This window comes from Panicum virgatum, chromosome 6N (genome assembly GCF_016808335.1).
Source record: "Panicum virgatum strain AP13 chromosome 6N, P.virgatum_v5, whole genome shotgun sequence".
Lineage (NCBI taxonomy): Eukaryota > Viridiplantae > Streptophyta > Magnoliopsida > Poales > Poaceae > Panicum > Panicum virgatum.
In genome coordinates, this window is record NC_053150.1 from 37708066 (window position 1) to 37728785 (window position 20720).

Below are 20720 nucleotides of genomic sequence, written 5' to 3' on the forward strand. Positions count from 1 at the left end.
AACCCACGCATACTTCGTTGTTGGTAATCATGGGAGTTGTTATTCCTTTTGGTAGTCATTGTTGTAAAAATATACAACTGTAAGTTTAAATTCCGAACTAGATTTAACATGACGAGAATTAAACCTAACATGTAAAATACGTACATCATAAACATGGTCTCAGAAAATATGATTATGAAATGGATCTGATCTCGAAATACGTACTGAGCGGGAGCCGACGGGAAGACGAACGACGCAGACGGGACGAAGACGGTCCTCCGAACTGAGCGCAGCAACTGGCGTTGCAGACGACGGTACACCGCAACTCCTGACTTGGACGGAGGACGAGCCGTGGCGAAGAAGACGAGCAGTCACGCTTGTCGCTTCCCAAAAACCTGATTTGCTCTCTCCCGGTGCAGGATCACACGAGCGAACGGTTCCGGAGACCTGCTCTTCTGTTCGCCGGTGCACGCCGGCGCTCGGGATGGAGCAACTACGAAGGTGGCGCAGCAATGAGGAGAGGCAAAAACCCTAACTCGATTAGATGCGTTTTGGTAGAGGCCAACAGGTCAGATATATAGATGAGCCCACAACATCGCGGCGTGATCGGTTCCAAAAAATCAGGAACCAATTAGGACTCCATATCTCAGTAGACCTAAAGGCCAAGTAACCAAAAACAAAAACAACAAAAGGAAGCAGTGCCGCCGCAAGGCGAGGGGCCGGATTTCGGCAGACAATTCACGCGTCACGCGTAAGTCGTGCGCCCGCGTATTTCGCCGCGCCACCCCGGCGAGGCGAGGCGAGCGCGCGTGTGGAGATCTTCTCTCCCCACACACATAGCTTGGAGAGGTGAGTACAACCTCCATATTTAAGTTGGTCATACTCCACTTCAACTAGCAAGGTGGGACTAAAGGATTGCACACTAGCTCACTTCCTCATGCACCATGGGCCTTTGAGATTTATTTGGAATTTCTGAATTTGTTCATGGGCCAAAGCCCAAATTCCATCAATCCCCCACCAGATCTCAAATACCCATAAGAGATTTTACCTATTTCTCACTACTGTTTATATACCAGTGTTTCAGCAAGTACTGTTAAGTTGAACTCTCGCTTAGAGCTTCAAGCTACACTCATTTACAACTTGAACAATGGACTAAGCCTTGAATTGAAAGTTTTGTGCGAACAAGATTCACTCAAAGCCTGAACCAGTACACGGCAGCCAGTAAACTGCTCCGTGGGTGTAGCATATACGTCGTACTCCCTGGTCTCTTCATGAGTTTACTAGAGATTATCCAAATCTCACAGACTGCGATGTTAGACAGTCAGACTCATATAGGTGTGTTCTTTCAAGAATGCTCTGTAGGACAGCACCTTTGCTCATCAGAGCCAACAGAAACATATTAATGCAAATAGCCAACCTGCCTTACAGCAACTGAGAGTATGCATCTTCACTCAGAGAGGGTTTAATCATTACTCTCCTCAGTTCACCGACAGCTTGTTCTTCCCAAATCATAATTCACGGGATCTCCGATCACATAGGTTGGGTTACCACTGTGGCAACTTACACGGGTCTCATACCCATCTCCCTTAATGCACTATCTATCACATTCCGTGATAATCCTTTTGTAAAGGGATCTGCTAGGTTTTTGTCTGTTTGAATATAAGTCATACTTATCACTCCGGAGTTTCTCAAATTCCTGACAGACTTCATTCATCTTTTAACATGTCTTGATGACTTTGCATTATCCTTAGCACTGTTCACTTTGACTATCACCGTTTGATTGTCACAGTTCATAAGAATAGCCGGCACTGGTTTCTCAACCACAGGCAAGTCCATCAAGAGCTCACGCAGCCACTCTGCCTCAACAGTGGTTGTATCCAAAGCAGTAAGTTCTGCTTCCATAGTTGATTGCGTCAAAATAGTCTGTTTGCAAGACCTCCATGATATCGCACCACCTCCAAGGGTAAACACATACCCACTCGTGGCATATAACTCATCAGCGTCAGAAATCCAGTTCGAATCACTATATCCCTCAAGCACAACAGGGTGCCCAGAATAGTGAATCCCATAACTCATTGTACCTACTAGATAGCGCATAACCCTTTTCAAGTGCATGCTAATGATCAGTACCCGTGAGCACTTAATCCAAATCATTCTACCAATCAATACTGTAAACTCAATATCTCCTTCATATCAACTCCTTTTCACGTAACTCTTTTTCCTTAACTCTCCTCGAATCATATACTATCTATTCCTCCTATTTTCATCTCCATTTGAGCTTATTTTATTGCTTGCTTGTGTTTGTTTGCCGGTTGTGCCGTTTTCGCTCGTAGATCACGGAGTGACCGAGGAGGAGCCTGCCAAGGAGCCAGAAGACCCGTACCACGAGCAGGAAGCCGCCGCCACCGATGCATACGCAAGCGAAGGCAAGTTTCATCGACCCCTACATGAGCGGTTGCATCCATGTGAGGACGTTTAGCTGTAGCCTGGGTCTAGGACCGATTACATATACAAGTACTTGAGTGATTGAGTGTGCTCATGCATGCATCTGAGTAGTCATGCATATCCAGAGCTGAGAACAGGATACGAAGGGATCTGGCTGAGACCATGGCAGCTGGGTATGCTGGAGCCGGCGCTACCGTGGTGGTAGACTGGCAGGTGAGTGCTACCGTGGTGGTAGGCTCGAGTTGACATGTTGAGGGATGGTTGCTGCCCTGGTGAACCATAAGGACCGAGTTGTTTTGACATCTCACCTAGCTTACTTTAGTACAACCACAGGTTCCGGTATGGGCCGGACTTAGCCTAATCCCACTGGTTAGCCTGACAGTCGCGGGGATGGTTTACGGGTATAGACCATTGGGGTTAGGGCCTGAGGGTTTGTGCGGCCGGGCTGGGGCGTGACCACGGCTGGGTGTCGGTTATGTCGGTTGTCCGTTCGGGCAGCCAAGCGTGTGGGTACAGTGTACGACCTCTGCAAAGTGTATAATCCATTCGAATGGTCCGTGTCCATGGTATGGACAGGCTACGGTGTGGTCCAGACAACTAGTGAGCTACCTATTGTGGGTTGTGTCGAGAAGGGGTTGCATACCATTAGTTGCATTGCTAATGCATTGTGCCCAATGTGTATCATGAATGTCATTCCCCTCCCGTAGGCCGAGGTGGAGCTTGCTGAGTACTTTTGTACTCACCCCTATTGATTTTTCTCCAGAGGATCCTGACTTTGTGCCAGAAGACTACAAGTAGATCGTGTCCACACCCAAGCTGATCGAGTGGAGCCGTGATGGATGAAGAGCTAGTTCTCCATGCCGTCATGCTAGTCGTTATCATATGGTTGTTCTGTGTAGCGTTGTGTTGTCACTTCACCCCTCGTGTACATGTTGAATAAAGCTCTGTATGACTCTGGACTCCACTTGATGTAACATGTATTATACCGGAGACCTTATTCGGTAATTAATACATGGTTTAGCCTTGATCTACGGGTCAGGGCGCTTCAGCCGGCGTCACCTCCAATGCTAGTGTGGACTGCCCTCTCCTCCTCCCTCCCCCTTCCGTCCGCCACTCCCCTCTGCCTCGACCATATGCCCCCGCTACTAGCAACGTACAACCAGCCTCCCCCCACCCGCCTGGCGGCATCATCGCCGCCGGCCTCACCACACACAACCCATCACTACTGCTGGTCCGACAGCCTCCCCGACCATCCCTTTATACCCGCTGGCCACGGAATCCCCAACCTGCTCCCATAAACCTACCCCAAATCCCTAACCCCGCCGGCCTCCGCTGCTGCTCACGGCCAGCAGCGTTCCGCCGCCGATCGCTCCGACCACCTTCTACCCTCGTTGAAACACAAATCCTCTCGTCAGAGTTGGTGATTCAATTTTGTTACTTCTTCAATCGATTTATTACTTCTCTTTTGTGTTTCCTTTTCTGGATTTCTCCCCCTTCCGACCGTTTCTTCCTCTTCCAAATCGGGAGGCACTACGGGACGCAGGGCATTTGCCGTGTGCCAAAGGCACACGGCAAAATCCGGTTTACACACGGCAAATAATTTACCGTGTGTAACACAAGGCAAAGAGCCCACGGCATAGATCGGCCGGCAAAGAGCAACTTTGCTGTGAGCTAGATCTTGGGCACACGGCAATCACTTTGCCATGTGCAATACTCGACACTCGGCAAAGATTTTCGAAGAAACTATAAAAAAACACCACCACCACCACCACCATGCCGCCGCCGCCACGCCCTGCCCTGACTGCCGCCGCCACCACGCCACCGCGGCCACGACGGAGCTCGTGCCTAGATCCACCGTCGTGCCGTCACCCGGAGATGGCGGAGGAGGGGCGGGGCCCCGCGCCGTGCCGCGCCGCTGGAGGAGGGGCAGGCCTCCGCGTCGCGCCGCACCACAGTAGGAGGGGCGGGAGCCCAACATCGCATCGCCGGAGGAGGGCCGGGCCCGTGCCGTTGCACTCCCTCATGCCCCACCCTCGTGTCGCCGGAGGAGGGGCGGGCGCTGCTGAGGATGGCGTTGGGGTCGCGGGCAGCGAAGGCGAGGACATCCGCGCAGGCTTGGCCGCGTCGACCACCACGAAGCCGCGCAGGACGCCGGCGAACCCGCAGCCGGATCCGCCCTCACCGGAGCCGCGGAGGGAAGGGAGAAGGCGGCTGCGGAGGGAGGGGATGACTCCGCCGCCGCCTGATCCACCCGCTCCGCCGGGATCCTTCGCTTGCCGTGGCCGTGGAGGGAGGGAGGGAGGGGAGGACGCGGCGTGGATGTGGTGCGAAGAGGCATGGACGAGGCAGCGCTGGGCTGGCCCGGCGTTGCTGTGGAGGTGGCGATGCGGCGGGCCAGCGGTGGAGAGGTGGCAGCGGAGGGCCCGCCGGTGCGCCGGGGCCAGCTCGTCGGGGTGGCCGCCGCGGTGCTGTGCCCCCCGCGCCCGTCCGGAGCTATAGCTCGTGGGGGACGGCGAGGAGTGGGCAGCCGTCCGGCCTGGCGTTGATGTGCCCCCCATGGCTCTAGGCGTCGGGGTGCCCAACACCTCACGGCGGGGGACGGCACAGACATAATATAAGTGTGGGTGGGAGACACTTTGCCGTGTGCCCAGATCTGGGACTCACAACAAAGATGAATTGTTTGCCGTGTGTTCTGTTCCAGGGCACATGGCAAACACCTTCTTTGTCGTGTGCCACACGCACGGCACACGGCAAATGTCTTTTCTAGAAAAATTCAAATTGCATGAACTAATTCGATTTCAAAAGTTGTTTTCCAATCCTCCCTCAAATCAACATTGAAAATACATTGCCAAAGACACTGAAAATTCATGTTTTATGATTCTTTGAAAAAATCCATTATTTCATTTAGTTGTAGATCAATTTAAATGCATATCACGTGATATGGATTAACTGCAAAATAAATTTAAAATTAATAGATGGCTATGAAAATTTACCAAATTTGGCTTTAAGGAATCTAAGTTGGGTAGTGCATATACAAAAAGTTGTAAAGTGAAAACTCAATGTGACTGTTAATTTGACTTGAAATCTTAACGATTCCTTCTCGATTCAATAGATCTTTTCCAGATATGTTTCGATCTGTATGGAGCGTATGTCAAACTTGTGCGAAACCATCTCAATTTTTTACTATAGCCTCAGCACATGAAATTATGATATCATGATAAATTCAAAAAAAATTAAACTTCATATGTTATTTATAGAAAATTTAAATGTTTCTGCCACATGTTCCTGGTGATGATTCGGGAACAAGATGTTCTAACTAGCTTCCCATTTCATGGTTGCGGCCTCAAATTGGACTCAATAATATGAATATGATTTTTGGATGAATTTTACTTCGTTATTTAAATCAATTGCAGTTCAAAATGGACTTAATTAAAATAAATGTGTTTAATGAAATTAAATGATTATATATAGCAAAGAGACAAAAAAATTACCATATGTCAACATAAGGTAACATGAACAATACGTGTATACCAAAAAAAAGTTAGGTGTGTTGAATCACTTTTTTAAAAAAAATGTTTGCCGTGTGCTGAGGATCAGACACACGGCAAAGTAAAAAAACACACGATAAAATTACTTAATTGCCGAGTGCCCAGACGTGGCACACGGATATTTGCCGTGTGCTTCTCTTTGCCGTGAGCTTTATCCTGTGGCACACGGCAAATAACGTGTTTGCCATGTGCCTTTATTTTGCCGGGTGTTGTTTTTCCTGCACTCGGCAAATGTCTTCTTTGTCGTGTGCCTGAGAATGGGCTCACGGCAAAGTCAGGGCTCACGGCATTTACACAGTTTCCGGTTGTGAGGGCTCTCGATTAAAGGTAGATAGAGAGTTCTAATGCCCTATCGTTGTAGGAAATAGGTTAATTTGTTATGGGATTTATCTTCACCTGGCTGAGATTTTGTAAAAAAAAATAAGAATTTGTAAATAAAAATAAGAGATGAGATACCTACGAATAATGAGTTGCGCTGCGGTGATATATATATATTCCTACTATTATTGCCGCCAGTTCTTGACTCAAGACGATAGCGATAAAGGTACCATATCACTGCCCGTTGGCGACGTACGTAAATCAGCAGTACCGTACCACTGCTTGATATAAACAACAGTAATTAGCAATATATCGGGTAATACATGCGATAGCTAGCAGTGATCTGAAGAACGAGGTAAAGGCCACCAGGTGATTCTTTTTTCGGGCAGAGTAGACACCCATGCTCGTGTCGAGCCAACTCGCTCCGGATCGATCGGTCACATCGTCGCAGCTAGCTAGCACTGCACGAATCAATCAACCAAATGCTTTCACGTACGACATGGTCCTCAGCTCCTTTGCCTTTCCATAAAACCCTTCGTCCTTTTTTGTCCATAGAGAATAAAACCTCTTCGTCCTTTATTATCCTGTCGTTCATCACGTACATACACACAAATGCATGCAATCAACAGGGTGTACGTACGTACACTTGCATGATACGCAGGTACGCTAGCTCGATCATCAGTAGACACTACGAGACAGGGGCGGAACTAGGATTGAGACGAACCCCGGGCCAAGTTTTAAGTATAGACGTCCACAAACTCACAATTCAAAAGATACATGAAAATATATACGGAAAGATAGATAATATACATGAAAAATTTGGGCCGAACCCCGGGCCATGGCCCGGGTGGCCCGGGGTCTGCCTCCGCCCCTGCTACGAGATCTAGGGTAGGGTGCAGCGTCGTCTATGCCAAGGAGGCAAGGAGTAATAGCTAAAAAGGCAATCACCGTCACTACTACAAAAATGATTTATAACGTTTCATTTTTTTAAGGCGGGTTAAAATGTAACCCATTACTACAAATGAAGCGGAGTTACTATAACGACCGATCCATCTCTGCAAATGCATTTTTAGAGGCGGGGAACGACACCACCTGCCCTTGGAAATAGTGGTCATTTTTTAGGGCGGGTAATGCATTTCTAGGGGCAGTTGATGGCCTGACCCGCTCCTAGAATGTTTTCACGCAAACATGTTCATAACTTTTTCATATGATCTTGGATCAAGACAAACTCTATACCCCAATTGTAGATCTTGACGAGTTACAATTTTGTAGGTGACAACTTTTCATTAAGGTCATTTAATAGTCAAAAAATTATTGTAACTTCTCTAGTTTTAAAATCTACAAGTTTTGATTTGTTTTCAAACAACATCGGATGTAGAATGTAGAGTAGTTCCATATCATAGTTTTAGTGGTAAGGTTTAAAATTTTATAGTTTATGCATTATTCATTTAAGAACGTTTAGTACCACAAGATCATTTACTAGTTGTGCCCTACAAATGTCAATGACTATATAGTAGTATCTTATACAACTTAAGTCATATTTCAAGTTTCCACGATCTTAATATTTATATACACAAAAATATGTTTAGCATATTTTTTTCTGTATCTATAGTTCACAATAACATAGTATAGAAGTTTCACTTTTTATTTATTTATTTTGTTATATTTAAAGATTTAAATGAATTTTCAGAATAAACAATAAAAATATTTTTAGGGGCGGGTGATGGGCTACCCGCCCCTATAAATTGATTTCAGAGTTAATATAAAAGGATAGTATATCTCATAAATATGTGACTGTGTAGTGTGGTGAAGAGCAGGGTACACGCGAGGCTTGAGGTAAGCGGTTTGAACCTTGGTTTACACAAGAGTGCATATTTCATCAAAAAAAGTTGTACCTTGATAGTAGATGGGCTTGTGGTGATGGCTGGTTTGCTGGGATATTTTTTTATTTTGCTATTTTTGAGTTTTTTTTCAAATTTTTCATTTTGTGAATGATTTCTAGTGAGCCTATGACCCATCCCAACAAATTGATTTTTAGCTACGAGAACTAAGGGCGGGTATCACATCTGCCCCTAAAAATACATTTTTAACGGTCCCTAAAAATTCTTTTCGTGGTAGTGAGTTACTGTAACACCCGGTGTTAATTTTTGGTGCTAATCATGTGTTTAGTCGCTAATCGAGGTTAATCACCGTCATTAGCGCTAATCGAGTACGCATAGTAAACATTGTTTTAGCCGTGTTCGTCTACGTTTTTCTCCTTGATCCGAGCCTCAACTCAACTTTCGCCCAAAAGCAAAGTTGTAGATCTTTTCTTTCTCTACAACTTTTATTTTGGCCAAATTTCAAGTTCCTATACGGAAATTTGAGTTTCAATTGGTCAAAGTCCGGTCAAAATTAGTCAAAACGACCACTGTTTCTTCCTGTTTTCCCCTGTGCCCGTGCCGAGCCCATGCCGTGACCGACCGCCGGCGATCCTCGCTCTTCGCGCTACGCTGTTCTTATCCCGCGCGTGAGCCTCATCCATTTTCCCTCCCCTCTTCTCCTTCCTCGCGCTCACACCGAGCCAAACCGAGCAGAGCTCGTCGCCGGGCCTTGCGCCGGCCATAGCTCGCCGCTCCGCTTCGATTCCTCGCGCCCCAAGCTGAATAACCTCGCCCTCCACCTCCACCGCCCCTCTCTGAGCCCGTTCGTGCCGTTTCCCTGGCCGAATCGGCCCTGCGCCGGCCGGCCGCCATTGTTGGCCGCCGGAGCTCCGCCCCCTCCCATTGAACTTCCTCTCCCGGCCCTCCTTAGCTCGATTCGAGCGCACGGTGAGGTTCCTCGTGACCTCCTCCTCCTCCCTGACCTTTTCCCCCTTGGATTCTGCGGCTGCCGGCGCCAGTGCGCCGCCGCACCGCCGTGGCCGCCTTGCGCCGCCGCCTGTGCCGCCGCGAGCCACCCTAACGCGGGCTCGCGCAGCGCCGCCGCGCGCCCCAGGGCCGCCTGGGCTCCCTGGGCGTGAGTTCGCCCCGCACCTCCGCCGGTCTGGGCCGCCGCCGCAGGAACGCCGTGCGCCGCCACCGCCCCTGTTCTTGCGCGCCGCTGCCGCCCCACGTGCGCCTTCGCCCCACCCCGCGCGCGCCCCTCTGCCGCTCAGCCGCCCTGGCCGCGGCCCGGCCAAGCAGCGCCGCCGGCCGGCCACCGCCGGTGCGGGGAGTGCCGCCGCGAGCCGCCTGGCCGCGCGCCGGCCGTGGCGCGAGCAAAACAGGGGAGGGGGGCGGGCTGGGCTCCCTGACGGGTGGGGCCCAGTTGTCAGCCCCCCTCTTTTAAATTTTTGTTTTCCATATTTATTTATTTATTCGGCTGAAAACTTTGAAAATATATAGAAAAATATAGAAAAACTTGAAAAATGCAAACTAAATTTTGTTGGGTTTCTTAGATCAATATCTTCAGAGGAAAAATACTCATGCTTGTGAAATGTCAATTTTGCCCCTGCTAAAATTTTGGGTTGTGCGTAAGCTAGTTTAAATTGTCCCTGCTGTTTGGGTGCTCTAAAAATTATGAAATTTATTCAGTAAACTACTTTTTGTATGTGTAGTTCACTGAAAAATTTTCAGGTGCATAGCCTATGTGCATATTTGTGGATCTATTGTTGTTCAGTTTATTTTGCTAGGGCAAAAATGAATGTTTTCTTTTTTGCAATAAAAGTTTATAAATTTTTCTTGCATGTGATATCAATGTATTTTCATGCTAGTAAAATTTTTGTTGATTTATTCATGTCGGCAAGTTGAGTTCCTGCACGTGTTTCGCTCCTAGCCGCAGTTTTCCTTTTTGCGCTGCCAAATAATCTTCTTTCGGTGTTATCATTGCATCATGAACACTTGTGTCATTTCAGTGCACCATTTTAATTATTGCATGGCATCCTTTTTCATACGTGTAGACGTCACGAGCGAAGCCGTCTACGAGTTGGTCGCCGAGCCGATCCAGGAGCCGCAAGCAGGGGAACCACGAGTCGAAGCAGTTGTCGAGCCAGATCCAGAAGTCACTAACCCCGCTGACTGGCAAGGCAAGCCCCGGAGCATGACCCTTATTTTAATTACTCCAAGTTATATTTAAAGTATTGTGCATTTACGTTCAAGGAATTGATTGGAACCATAGATGCATAATCTTGGATACCCAGTGTCTTTACTAGTTCTGTTATCGCTAGCACTGCTATGCTTAAGTAAACTCGTAGAAGACGGGCGATTTCCTGTCACCCGCGAGATATAGGGTTGTTACTTCAGGCAGTTATTTTGAGAAATAATGCTATGAGAATGGAAATGGAGACCGGGCGGAGAGAAAGTTGGACATGACCATGGAATAAAGGAAAGTTGAGTCTCCGCCTGTGTCGATTGAGGACCGTACCGTTGCTGGTCGTGCTGACCAAGTTTGAACAGTACTAACCACATGCCGGGAGTAGGAGGTAGTCGAAACCGGTAAGCTCAGTACCATATGTGCACCGGTAGGTGGACTTGATACTATCTTCACCAGTGGAGCTAGTATACAAACTCATGGCTGACCCATCGTTGGTATCGGTGGGGCTGGCAGTCCCGGGTCGCAGGGCAGTTCGGCTGTTCGGTGTGCATATGTGAAGGGTTGCCACGTAGGGTCCGACGGGGCCTATATGTGACGTGTGTGTTAGGTCCACCTTGCAAGGTTAAATCGGATCGATTCGCCGTGACTCGCGGTTATGAGAACATTGGTCATCGTAGTAAAGAAGTGGAATGAGACTGGAATGGAAGAATGGAGTTGTATGTTACTAAAGATTAATGTGTTCAATCATGTATGCTCTAGAGAACTAGGCAAACCTAAGTTATAATGGTCAACTCAATTGACGCTAAAATATTGAAAGTAAGGATTCAATATTAACAGCTTTTCAGCAAAATAACTCCAGAGCCAAACAGCTTTGCATGTCTAGATAATGGGCTAAGTATACCCATGGACGGGTAAGTCTTGCTGAGTATTAGAATACTCAGGCTTGTCGTAATATATTTTTAGCAGGATGCATTCCGGAGGACTTCGAGGAGATCTGCGCCTCGTGGATCGGTCAACCACTTCCTCCGGGTTGGTCGGTCATGTGGGTCCCGTCTTCTCCGTGAAGTTCGGGCAGGTGAGCCTCACATCAGTGGGCAAGATGTGAAGCTCGTCTTCTGTCGTCGACGTTATCTATCGTATTGTATTTTGATATTATGTTTTAAACTCCAAATTACTTTCCGCTGCGTTTGAACTCTGAGATTTGAATTGTAAAACTAGCTTGTAAACACTTACTGTAGATTAAGTTGGTACTTCTGTAAACTCGGGTTGTAAATGGCTTTAAACGCTTTTATTGCCGGTAATCATCTGTGCTCGTCTTTTGGCGAGAGTTCCTGTGTAATCGATCCTGGTTACAGCAGGCGGTCTGAGTGTACTGGTTGAGTGCAGTAATTCTGGTTTGAGGTTAAGTGGCAATTATTGCATTTGATTGGTATTATTTGGACTGTTATGTGACAGTTACAGAGCAAACTGATAAAAGGATCTCTCTCGTTGCACACTATGGGAGGATTTATTATTAATTGTGGATGACATGTCGTTCATGGTCACGAACAGTAGTCTACGACGTACGTCGATGTCGACGGCAGGTGCCTACGTACGTAGTACTACGCCGGTTTTGTACCTGTGGGCACTTACGTGAGATACACGATGCATGCATTATTTAGCTCGTGCGAAGAGAGTAGTGGGCAATTTAGGAATGTTCATCTAAGAGCATCTCCAGCAGGGTGACTAAATGGGCTACCATATCCATATTTACACGGTGAATGTAAAAATTTGATCTCCAGCAGGCCTTCTAAATACACTTCTATTTTGGTAGGGCTTCCAAATTTCTCCCCCACCCCCCAATTTGGTGGCCATCTATTTAGGCCGCCAACAATGAGCCCCACTATTTTTTTCTTTCTTTCCTCCGTTCCCGACCTGTGCTGCAGCTTCCCTGACCTCGCGGCGCTCGATCCCGCCGCCGCCGGCGGCCGGTGCGGCACCCGCTCCGGCTCGCCGCACCAGCAGCGGGCATCCGCAAGCCCACCCCCACCCCGCACCGCCCCTGGAACTGCAAAACGGACACAGCAAGATCAAGAAGAAAAGGGGCAGCCTTTCTGCTGCTTGCACTCCCTGCGTCAAGGCACAAGCGCAGCTGCTGCTTGGCCCTGTGCTTCGTGTTGTTGCTGCTGCGCGCTGCTGGCTGACTCGCTCGCCCCCTTTGTGCTGCTCCCTGCTGCCTGCCGGATCTGAGGGAGCAAGCCGGCGCCTGCCTCGCCTGCAGGGTTCGGGTGGGGCGTCGGCGCTGGGAGACGGCGCCGGCAGGTGGAGCGGGGGCGGCGTCGGCAGGCGCGCGGTCAAGAGCAAGAGCATGGGCGCGGAGGGGCGAGCGGAGTTTGTTCGACGTTTCTATGACAGGGTGGACCCACATGTCAGGATGAATAATAGGGAGTGAGTTGATCACTCCTGTTAGAGTTGGGAACAAATAATAGGTGACTAAAAGTTAGGGGTGGATGACTTAAATAGGATTTAGTCACCCAAATTTAATCACCCTGCTGGAGATGCTCTTATGTTATATATATCATACATGCCGCCTAGCTTGGCTCGCTATTGCCAACGTCCGGGTATGTCGCCAAAAGCCCGGCCGGCTACGAAGATGGTGGTGGTCTCTCCCGGGCTCACTCCCATGCATGAAATTTTTTATTAAATCTCATGATAATGAGCTTTTGCCATGTCAGGAAATTTGCTAATGTGACATAATATTTAGTGCCCATGAAACTTCTTATGAAACCCCACTGAAACTAGTCTCATGCATTGTATTTTCCTTTAGTTTTATAGGCTGGCTATCACATTTAACACAAAATGCGTCGGATAGGAGGATAAAACTTGACCCCAATGCAAGTTTGGAGCAGTTTACAAGTTTTGTAAACATAGTACACCCCAAGTTTTATCTAGATGAAACATTGTTCTTTCTCTACTCTAGTGACATGTTATCAAACTTTGCTAGATTTTGTCCCATGTTGAAAACTGATGGTAGATGAGTGCAACATATAAGGTAGGGTGTACTCACCCACCAAGCAAGTCTTTTGGATTGAGTTAGTCCCAATATCTTTGTTAGTTGGGCTGTCATGGATCTAGATCTAGTAGGGCGCTGGCTCGTGGGCCCACTTGCACTTTTGTTTGCAAAACACAGAAATCTGACCAGTTGATCTACACTTGCAAACATAGGACGGAACTAACGGGTATCCCGTTATCAGTTCAACTGTAACGAACAGGCCGGATCGAGGGTGTGGCACTACCGCACTAGCTACCAGCTATAGGGGATCGAAGGACGACGCCCAACCCAATCCACGAGGTTCAATTTCCAATGCGTGAGGAAGACATGCACTGGCCGTGATGTAACCTTGGGGTCTGCACTTCAATCACAGACCATACGGGCTCACATGCCACCTTCAAGCATGTGGAAGCCGGAAGGCATAGGGGATCGGAGTCAAACTAGCTGGGCTTGTCGCCGAGTCATCCATATGCCTCCGTTTTCTATGCGAAATGGGCACGCGGGGCCGGCAGACAGCAAGGTCGCTGGGCCGGCGCCGGCGCAGCAGGATGGGTCGTCGGAATCTCTGGGGATCCAGGCACGACCGGAGCTTGCAGCTTCTGGACGCAAAGGGTCTCTGGGGATCATTTTCCATTCAGTTTAACTAATCTGTTCTGCGTATCTTTCTTTAATTAATTCTGCTGGTTGCTGCTGCTGATCGTCGTACTAACCAATTTGTACTAGCATGATGAGGAACACATTGTCAAAGAGTGAATAAGCTGAAAGCGAGCAGACATTCGGACGATCGGCGCCAGGGTACAGGAGGACGACAGTTTCCATCAGCAGCCAGGTTGTGCAAGCAAGGGCGGCTACTCCTTGACGTCAATGTATCACCATATCATGCTGCCCCACTGCCACAAACGAGACTGAGTTTCAGATTATTCAGATACAATTTAATGTGAATTTTATTAATCCCTGATACTACTATTGTTGGGAATACGGTATGAAAAATCTGATTAACCGCGGTACTTGCTGGTTTGACAACGTGTGAAAAATAATATATCATTTTCGTTTAACTGAAGCCCTAACAGGTACAATCAATTTGCATTGGTGCATTTTCTTCAACCAGGGCGCCATGGTATCCACATCCATCGATCAATCAAACCGTATAGACATCGGCACAATCTTAATTTGTAGGGGGGCCACTAGATCGACCCCACACTCATCTAGTAATCCCAAAACCCCGGCCCATTCAAGAGATATAGGGTACATTCTTTTGAGACTGATTGCATGGATGATGTGTACATACACGCACCACGCAATTGCGCACTACACTCACGCACACCCACCCGTGCGAGTGCATATATACCGTCGCATTCCGACAATCCTCCATCCCTCCTTGGGGAACTTAGATGGAGAAGGAGATGATACTCGGGCCAGGAATAGCGCAAATCCTTAGGGCTTGATAGGGAAATGATCGAATCACAAGTTTTTTTATAGTCAACCTAATGCTACCTAGAGTAACAAGGAAGAAGGGGCACTTTATTTTGGATGGAGAAAGGTAGCCAATACCATATAGTACTATATATTACATGAAGATAGAATTATGGAACTTTATATTTGAACTATTCAAATTGCTAGATAAAACAAAATTTTGTCCTAATCATAAATAAAAGGGAAAAGTCCAGTTTACATCATTGTATTATAGAAAAAGTCTGATCTTCAACCTTCAACTACAAAACCAGATAGCATAGGACATTCAGTTGCCAAAATCGGACAATTTTGACGCTTTGGGTGGTTTCAAAGGCAGTTTTTCATTTTTTGAAAATTGTAAATATTTGGGTAATTTATAAGTAATTCATTTTCAAATAAAATAAAAATATGAAATAGGTGCCAATATTTTTCTAAAATAGTATCTATCTATTGGTACTCTAGTTATTTAGATCTATTTTTATTATATTCATAATATTTATTAGCTTATATTTATACCTATTATTTTTTAATAAACAATATTGAATACTACAACAATAGATAGTTTTCATTTTTAGAATTTTTTTATTAGTTTCGTATTTTTCTGATTTGAAATGAGTTAGTTTTGATTTTCTAGATCTAACTAGAATTTATTTTCTAAAAAATAAAAATAAAACCTACCTTTGAAACCACCTAAAGAGCCAAACTTGTCCAGTTTCGTCAGTTGGATAACCCTTTTTTCTGGTTTTGTTGTTGAAGGTTGAATCAGACTTTTTTGATAGCTCAAGGGTGTAAACTAAAATTTTTTTCTAAATAAAATAAACAATAATATAGTTTGGACACTACACCAGAACGGAATTACTTTGGCGGTCGAAAACCGCCAAGGAAAATACAAAAACCGCCAAGGAAATGATCCTTGGCGGCCGGCCGCCAAGGATCATTTCCTTGGCGGTTTGTCCGCCAAGCAAATGTGATTGACGGCAAAACTTTCATCTTGCCAAGAAAATGTTATGACCGCCAAGGATATAATTTTCCATGGCGGCTATAAACCGACAAGTAAATGACATTCCTTGGCGGTCAAAAACCGCCAAGTAAATTGCTTTTCTTGGCGAATGCTTTTCGCCAAGTGAATATCTTTCCTTGGCTGACATTAGCCGCAAGGTTATTTGATTTTCTTGGCGGCCGCTAATAGCCAAGGAATTATGGTTTAACTTGGCGTTGTAGCCGCCAAGTTTATTGTAATTTCTTGGCTCCCTGCCACCGCCAAGTTAATTCTGTTTCACCTATTGTTACATTGGCCAAGAAAATGTTTTCAAAGAATCAAAATAATATAACAAAATAATGGGTTGACAGCCACAATTCAATAGGTCCAATTTTGATTATATGATATTAGAAGCGACATACAGATCATATTGGAACATCCATTTGTTCATCACAAGTCCATCTTGCATAGGTAAGGCAAACATGCAAACATGCATGTGTGCCATATGCATCATGCAGCCTACATATAATCTAAGTGGCTATACTGTTTGATGCATACATGTCATCACCATATGCACAAAATACACACCTCCTGCAGTCAGTAGCTAGGAGTCATATGTTACTCTACCAAAATAGACAAAAGTCAACACCACATCCTGCAGTCAGTAGCTAGGAGCTGCTGGCTTCAGTTGGGGACTTGATATCACAGTCAATGTCAATGCAATGCTTATCATGGATCGCCTTCGACGGCTTCTTCATCATCAGCATTTCCTTCCATGATTTGCCTACCATCAACATCTCCTTTCATGTAATCTGAGTAGGCATCAACATTTCCTTCAAAGTACGCATCATCTTCATCATCATCGTCGTCGTCGTCTTCGCTGCTTTCATGGTAGCTGTCGTCATCGTCGTCACTCTCATCACGCCTGTCATCAACTGAGTGGGAGGCTCCATGTGACGATCCAGCAGTCTGCAAAATTTTTATTTCATGCAAAATAAGTGCGTATCATGTGAGAGCCAACATGTATCAGGTGCAGAGCCAAATTCCAAGCCAAACAAGGAGCAGCAACTAAAGGACCACTGTCCAAAACAGCAAAAATAGATAGAATAGAGATGTTTTTTTTCTATTGATTGAAAATGGTTGCTTTTTTCTATTGACTCAAAATAGTTGGATCAATCAATGAAAAGATAACAACTAAAATTGAGGGGCCTAGCAATAGATCTCAGCTATAATCGATTTGAACACAAGAGTTGAAGTTTAAGGAGACGGGAACAAGAATTATAATGTATTTGCCAACCAAAACTAAGGGGAATTAACCAAGTCGAACTGATCATAGCTACCTTACCATGGAATTAATCTAAGACTGGCATTTCTAATCAACAGGAATCCACCTTTTCACTGCTGCAACTCATATTGGCATTCTGCCACCAAACAATATTAATTCCTAGAAATGTCCTCCATATGCAAAATATGAATTGGGCAGACAAATATTTAGTTAAATTTCGAACCTGGTGACGACGTGCATCAATACTTGCTAGACGGGACAACAGCTCTGCAGGTGGTTCTTTTCCAAAATCAGCATACATTGTCTGCAATTGAAAAGCATATAAATCAAGATTCATGCATAGGACACATAATTTGCTGCAAGCAGTGGAAGAAATAATACCATGATCAATGCACGATTGACACTATTTTCATCAAGGAGTATCTCATTAGTCTGTTTCAGCTGCTCATTTTCTTTGAGCACCCTTTCATAATCATTAGGATTGATTGGCTTAAAAGGCACCGACTTTCGATGTACTAGAACAGTTTCCTTATCCACAGCACCATCACCAATTGGAACACGCCCATGCTTCATGCCACCTCCCATGGTGTATAGTGCCTTTCCATCCAAATCTCGAGAGTTCTCGTCTACAGCTAGTTCTTTGTAGTCATCCTAAAATAAAAGGTACATATTGTCATGATCAAGCTACAATATTTGTATGCAAGTCTTGAAGTACCAGAATGTAAGATGATTTTCTAAGAAATAAAACTGATCATGACATGGTCTTCTATATACTAGAGATAAACTGACAACAATGTTAGAAATGAAGTCAAGGTAATCACATAAATAAAACAAAACATACCAAGCATCTTTGCGCTTTCTGGCTGGGTATTGGAACACTCCTACCAGTGCTGTCTACAGTTTTGTATCCAGATTTCATCACAGCATATGTGTTTAGAGTGCCACCCTTCTTAGGACCGAAATTGTGTTCCTACAAGATCAGAAACCAGAAATTGTGCTTGAGAAACTTTGTAGAGCTCAATGGCTTACGAGAGATAAGGATTTCTTGTACCAGGAGTTGTTGTGTCTCAGAAAAATTCTGTGAACCTCCTCTATTTTGAGCAATATCTTCAGAATTCATGCATGACTCTTGGGCTTTCAGTCTCTTTCTCTTGTACTCACCACTAACCTAGTATTTTGAGAACCATGCCCAAGTTGCCTTATTACACCACTCCACCTGAGAGGCCAAGTATTGTTCTTCTGTTAGTTCAATGGTGCGTGCTCGTATGTCATCACATTCCTCTTTCCTTTTGTTAAAGTACACCTTCACCGCATCCAAACGAAGTTGGTACACCATATTAGTTACTCTTTTCACTAGATAGGCCTCTAATATTCTTGCAGCAGCAGCCCTATGTTTCAGATTAACTGTAAACAAACTCTGCACACCGAGGACAAGGCTAAGTTTGACAAACAGATAAGATATGTGAACAAAAAATTAGAGCTAGATAGTATACTTACCTAGAACTCCTGCTGGCTGATGTTTAACAACTGTGCCATGATCATCATAGACCTTTATCATACCTGGGTACTCGCGTTTGAGAATGGCTCCCAATTGTGAGGGGTACTTGAGGCCTTTAGGGTTATATTAACATATTTGAACTGACTGTTACAAATAAGTTCACAAGTTAATAAGACTTTTATGTTTACAATTACTAGCAGAGTAAAAAAACTATGGTACTATACAGATATGAGCTCATATTATACACTTACCGATCACCTCTGGGTTCTAGCTCCACCTTCCCACTGCGTGGAGCCATTTTCAATTCTGTACGGGACATCTTTGCCCTCCCTCTCTTTGGTGCATCCTCACGGCTCCGCTTGGATCCAATATTCATTTCAGAGTTACCACCCTCACTAGCACTATTCAGCTGGGAATTAACACCATTAGCAACCCTTTGACCACCCTCACTAGCACTATTCAGCTGGGAATTAACACCATTAGCAACCCTTTCACAGTTAATACCATTTGCACTGGTCCTTTCAGAGTGGTCACCATCAACTACTACCATTGTGGAGTTAACACCATTACTGCCACCCAAGCTGGCATCACCTGCAGCTGTCTTCGAGTTACCACCACTGGTCCTTTCAGAGCTTGTAGCAAGGGCTGCAGCCCTTCTGGTGTTAACTCTGTTGGATTTAGTACCATCAGCACTTCCCTTTTTAGATGTCCCAGCATGATCTTCCTTGCTTCTGTTGGACTGAAAACCATCATTGCTGAATCATGTTTGTTTGCTCCCACCCCTTCGTGCACCCTGCGTACCCATAAGCTTTTTGTGTCGAAGGCCATGCATCTCCTGCATTATTAGCAAATCAGTTAGTATATTTTATATATTAATTACAAAAACATGGAGCATGGAGATGTAAACAACATCCACTTTAATTTCTGGACATAACATGACCATGCAACAACACATGTAATGGACATTCCAGCACAAATAGTGTTCAGTTACTGAAGGTACACAAGTCTGAGCATACAAAAAGTGGGTACAACAACTAAAGTAAAGAAAAAATGGTCAATAATCATTAGGATGATAAGATGGATCTGCAGGCAGGTCATCCTGGCACTCCTCGTCTATTGGGCATGTGGTATTTCACCATTCATACCATCAACTATACAAATTTTAACTACTGACAGTGCTGCTTTAAATTTGAGAACAACATCTGAGTAAAACTAGTCTTCTGGGATACCAGAACCAAATAATAATATAACAGTCAAGGGTGAATCCCAAAATCTGACTACTACATTTCAAAAGATTCAATTTTGGGTTGCAAATAGATCGACAAAAATGACAATATTACAAGGATTTGGATAAACCTGAAAGTTTTGCTACAGGTTCACTGCTACAAAGATGACATCACGACACATCTATTGTTTTTTCTAATTGAACATTTTTCCCTCAACTTCAATCACGAGTAATATACATATTGACCCTTTAATCCATTTGCATTGAACTTCAATCACAACATTTTAATCTACTTGAGGATAGTTGGGAGGTTACCAGAGTAGTAGAAGCCACGCGAATGAGCAATCCTGCAATTTGTCAATTGGGGGAAAACTTGATTGAACTGCAGAGAGGAGGAATAGAGAGGGGGGATGTTACTTTCAGATCTTGGGCACAATACAGACCTCGTAGATCCAAGAAACAGCTCGATTAAAGAGAGGAAAAGGATGTGATTCGAGACATGGTGGAAAATGCAACACATCTTACCAGCAGCAAACAATCCTACCCATTCCAGGGTTGGATTACAGCAAAGGGGCGAACAGGAATTGGGGGCAGCAGCACTTGGGCGCAGAACTCCCGTCACCACGACGCCGGAGAAGGCCCCCCCCATCCTGCAACTCCACATCACCGGCCAGATGGGGAGGGGGGTTGGGGATTGAGGACTTGAGGAGGAGAAGGGGTGACGAGCAGCAGGGGGCTCGTGGGAGGAGAAGGGGGTGACGAGCAGCAGGGGGTTCGTGGGAGGAGAAGGGGCTGGTTCTGGCTTTTGGATCCCGCGTGAGAAGAAGCAGTGGGCGGCCGCGCGCGCGGGGGGGGGGGGTCTGATGTAGTTAGGGTTTTTTCGCTGCGCGGGACTTGGCAATTTGGG

At 45.8% G+C, this 20720-nt stretch overlaps 2 protein-coding genes across 2 annotated transcripts; both read right to left on the reverse strand.

Moving 5' to 3' along the window:
- Positions 1-16311: 16311 nt before the first annotated feature.
- Positions 16312-17699, reverse strand: LOC120679286 (nonsense-mediated mRNA decay protein 2-like). The gene is made up of 3 exons (XM_039960831.1): positions 17472-17699; positions 17314-17394; positions 16312-16774 (listed from the first exon to the last, which is right to left on the reverse strand). Exons 1-3 carry the CDS (start codon positions 17673-17675, stop codon positions 16535-16537), a joined length of 525 nt encoding a protein of 174 aa, XP_039816765.1. The 5' UTR covers positions 17676-17699; the 3' UTR covers positions 16312-16534.
- Positions 17700-17863: 164 nt separating this feature from the next.
- Positions 17864-19377, reverse strand: LOC120678134. The gene is made up of 4 exons (XM_039959289.1): positions 18840-19377; positions 18651-18732; positions 17976-18060; positions 17864-17874 (listed from the first exon to the last, which is right to left on the reverse strand). The coding sequence occupies exons 1-4, from the start codon at positions 19136-19138 to the stop codon at positions 17864-17866; spliced, it is 477 nt and encodes a 158-aa protein (XP_039815223.1). The 5' UTR covers positions 19139-19377.
- Between the last annotated feature and the right edge of the window lie 1343 nt (positions 19378-20720).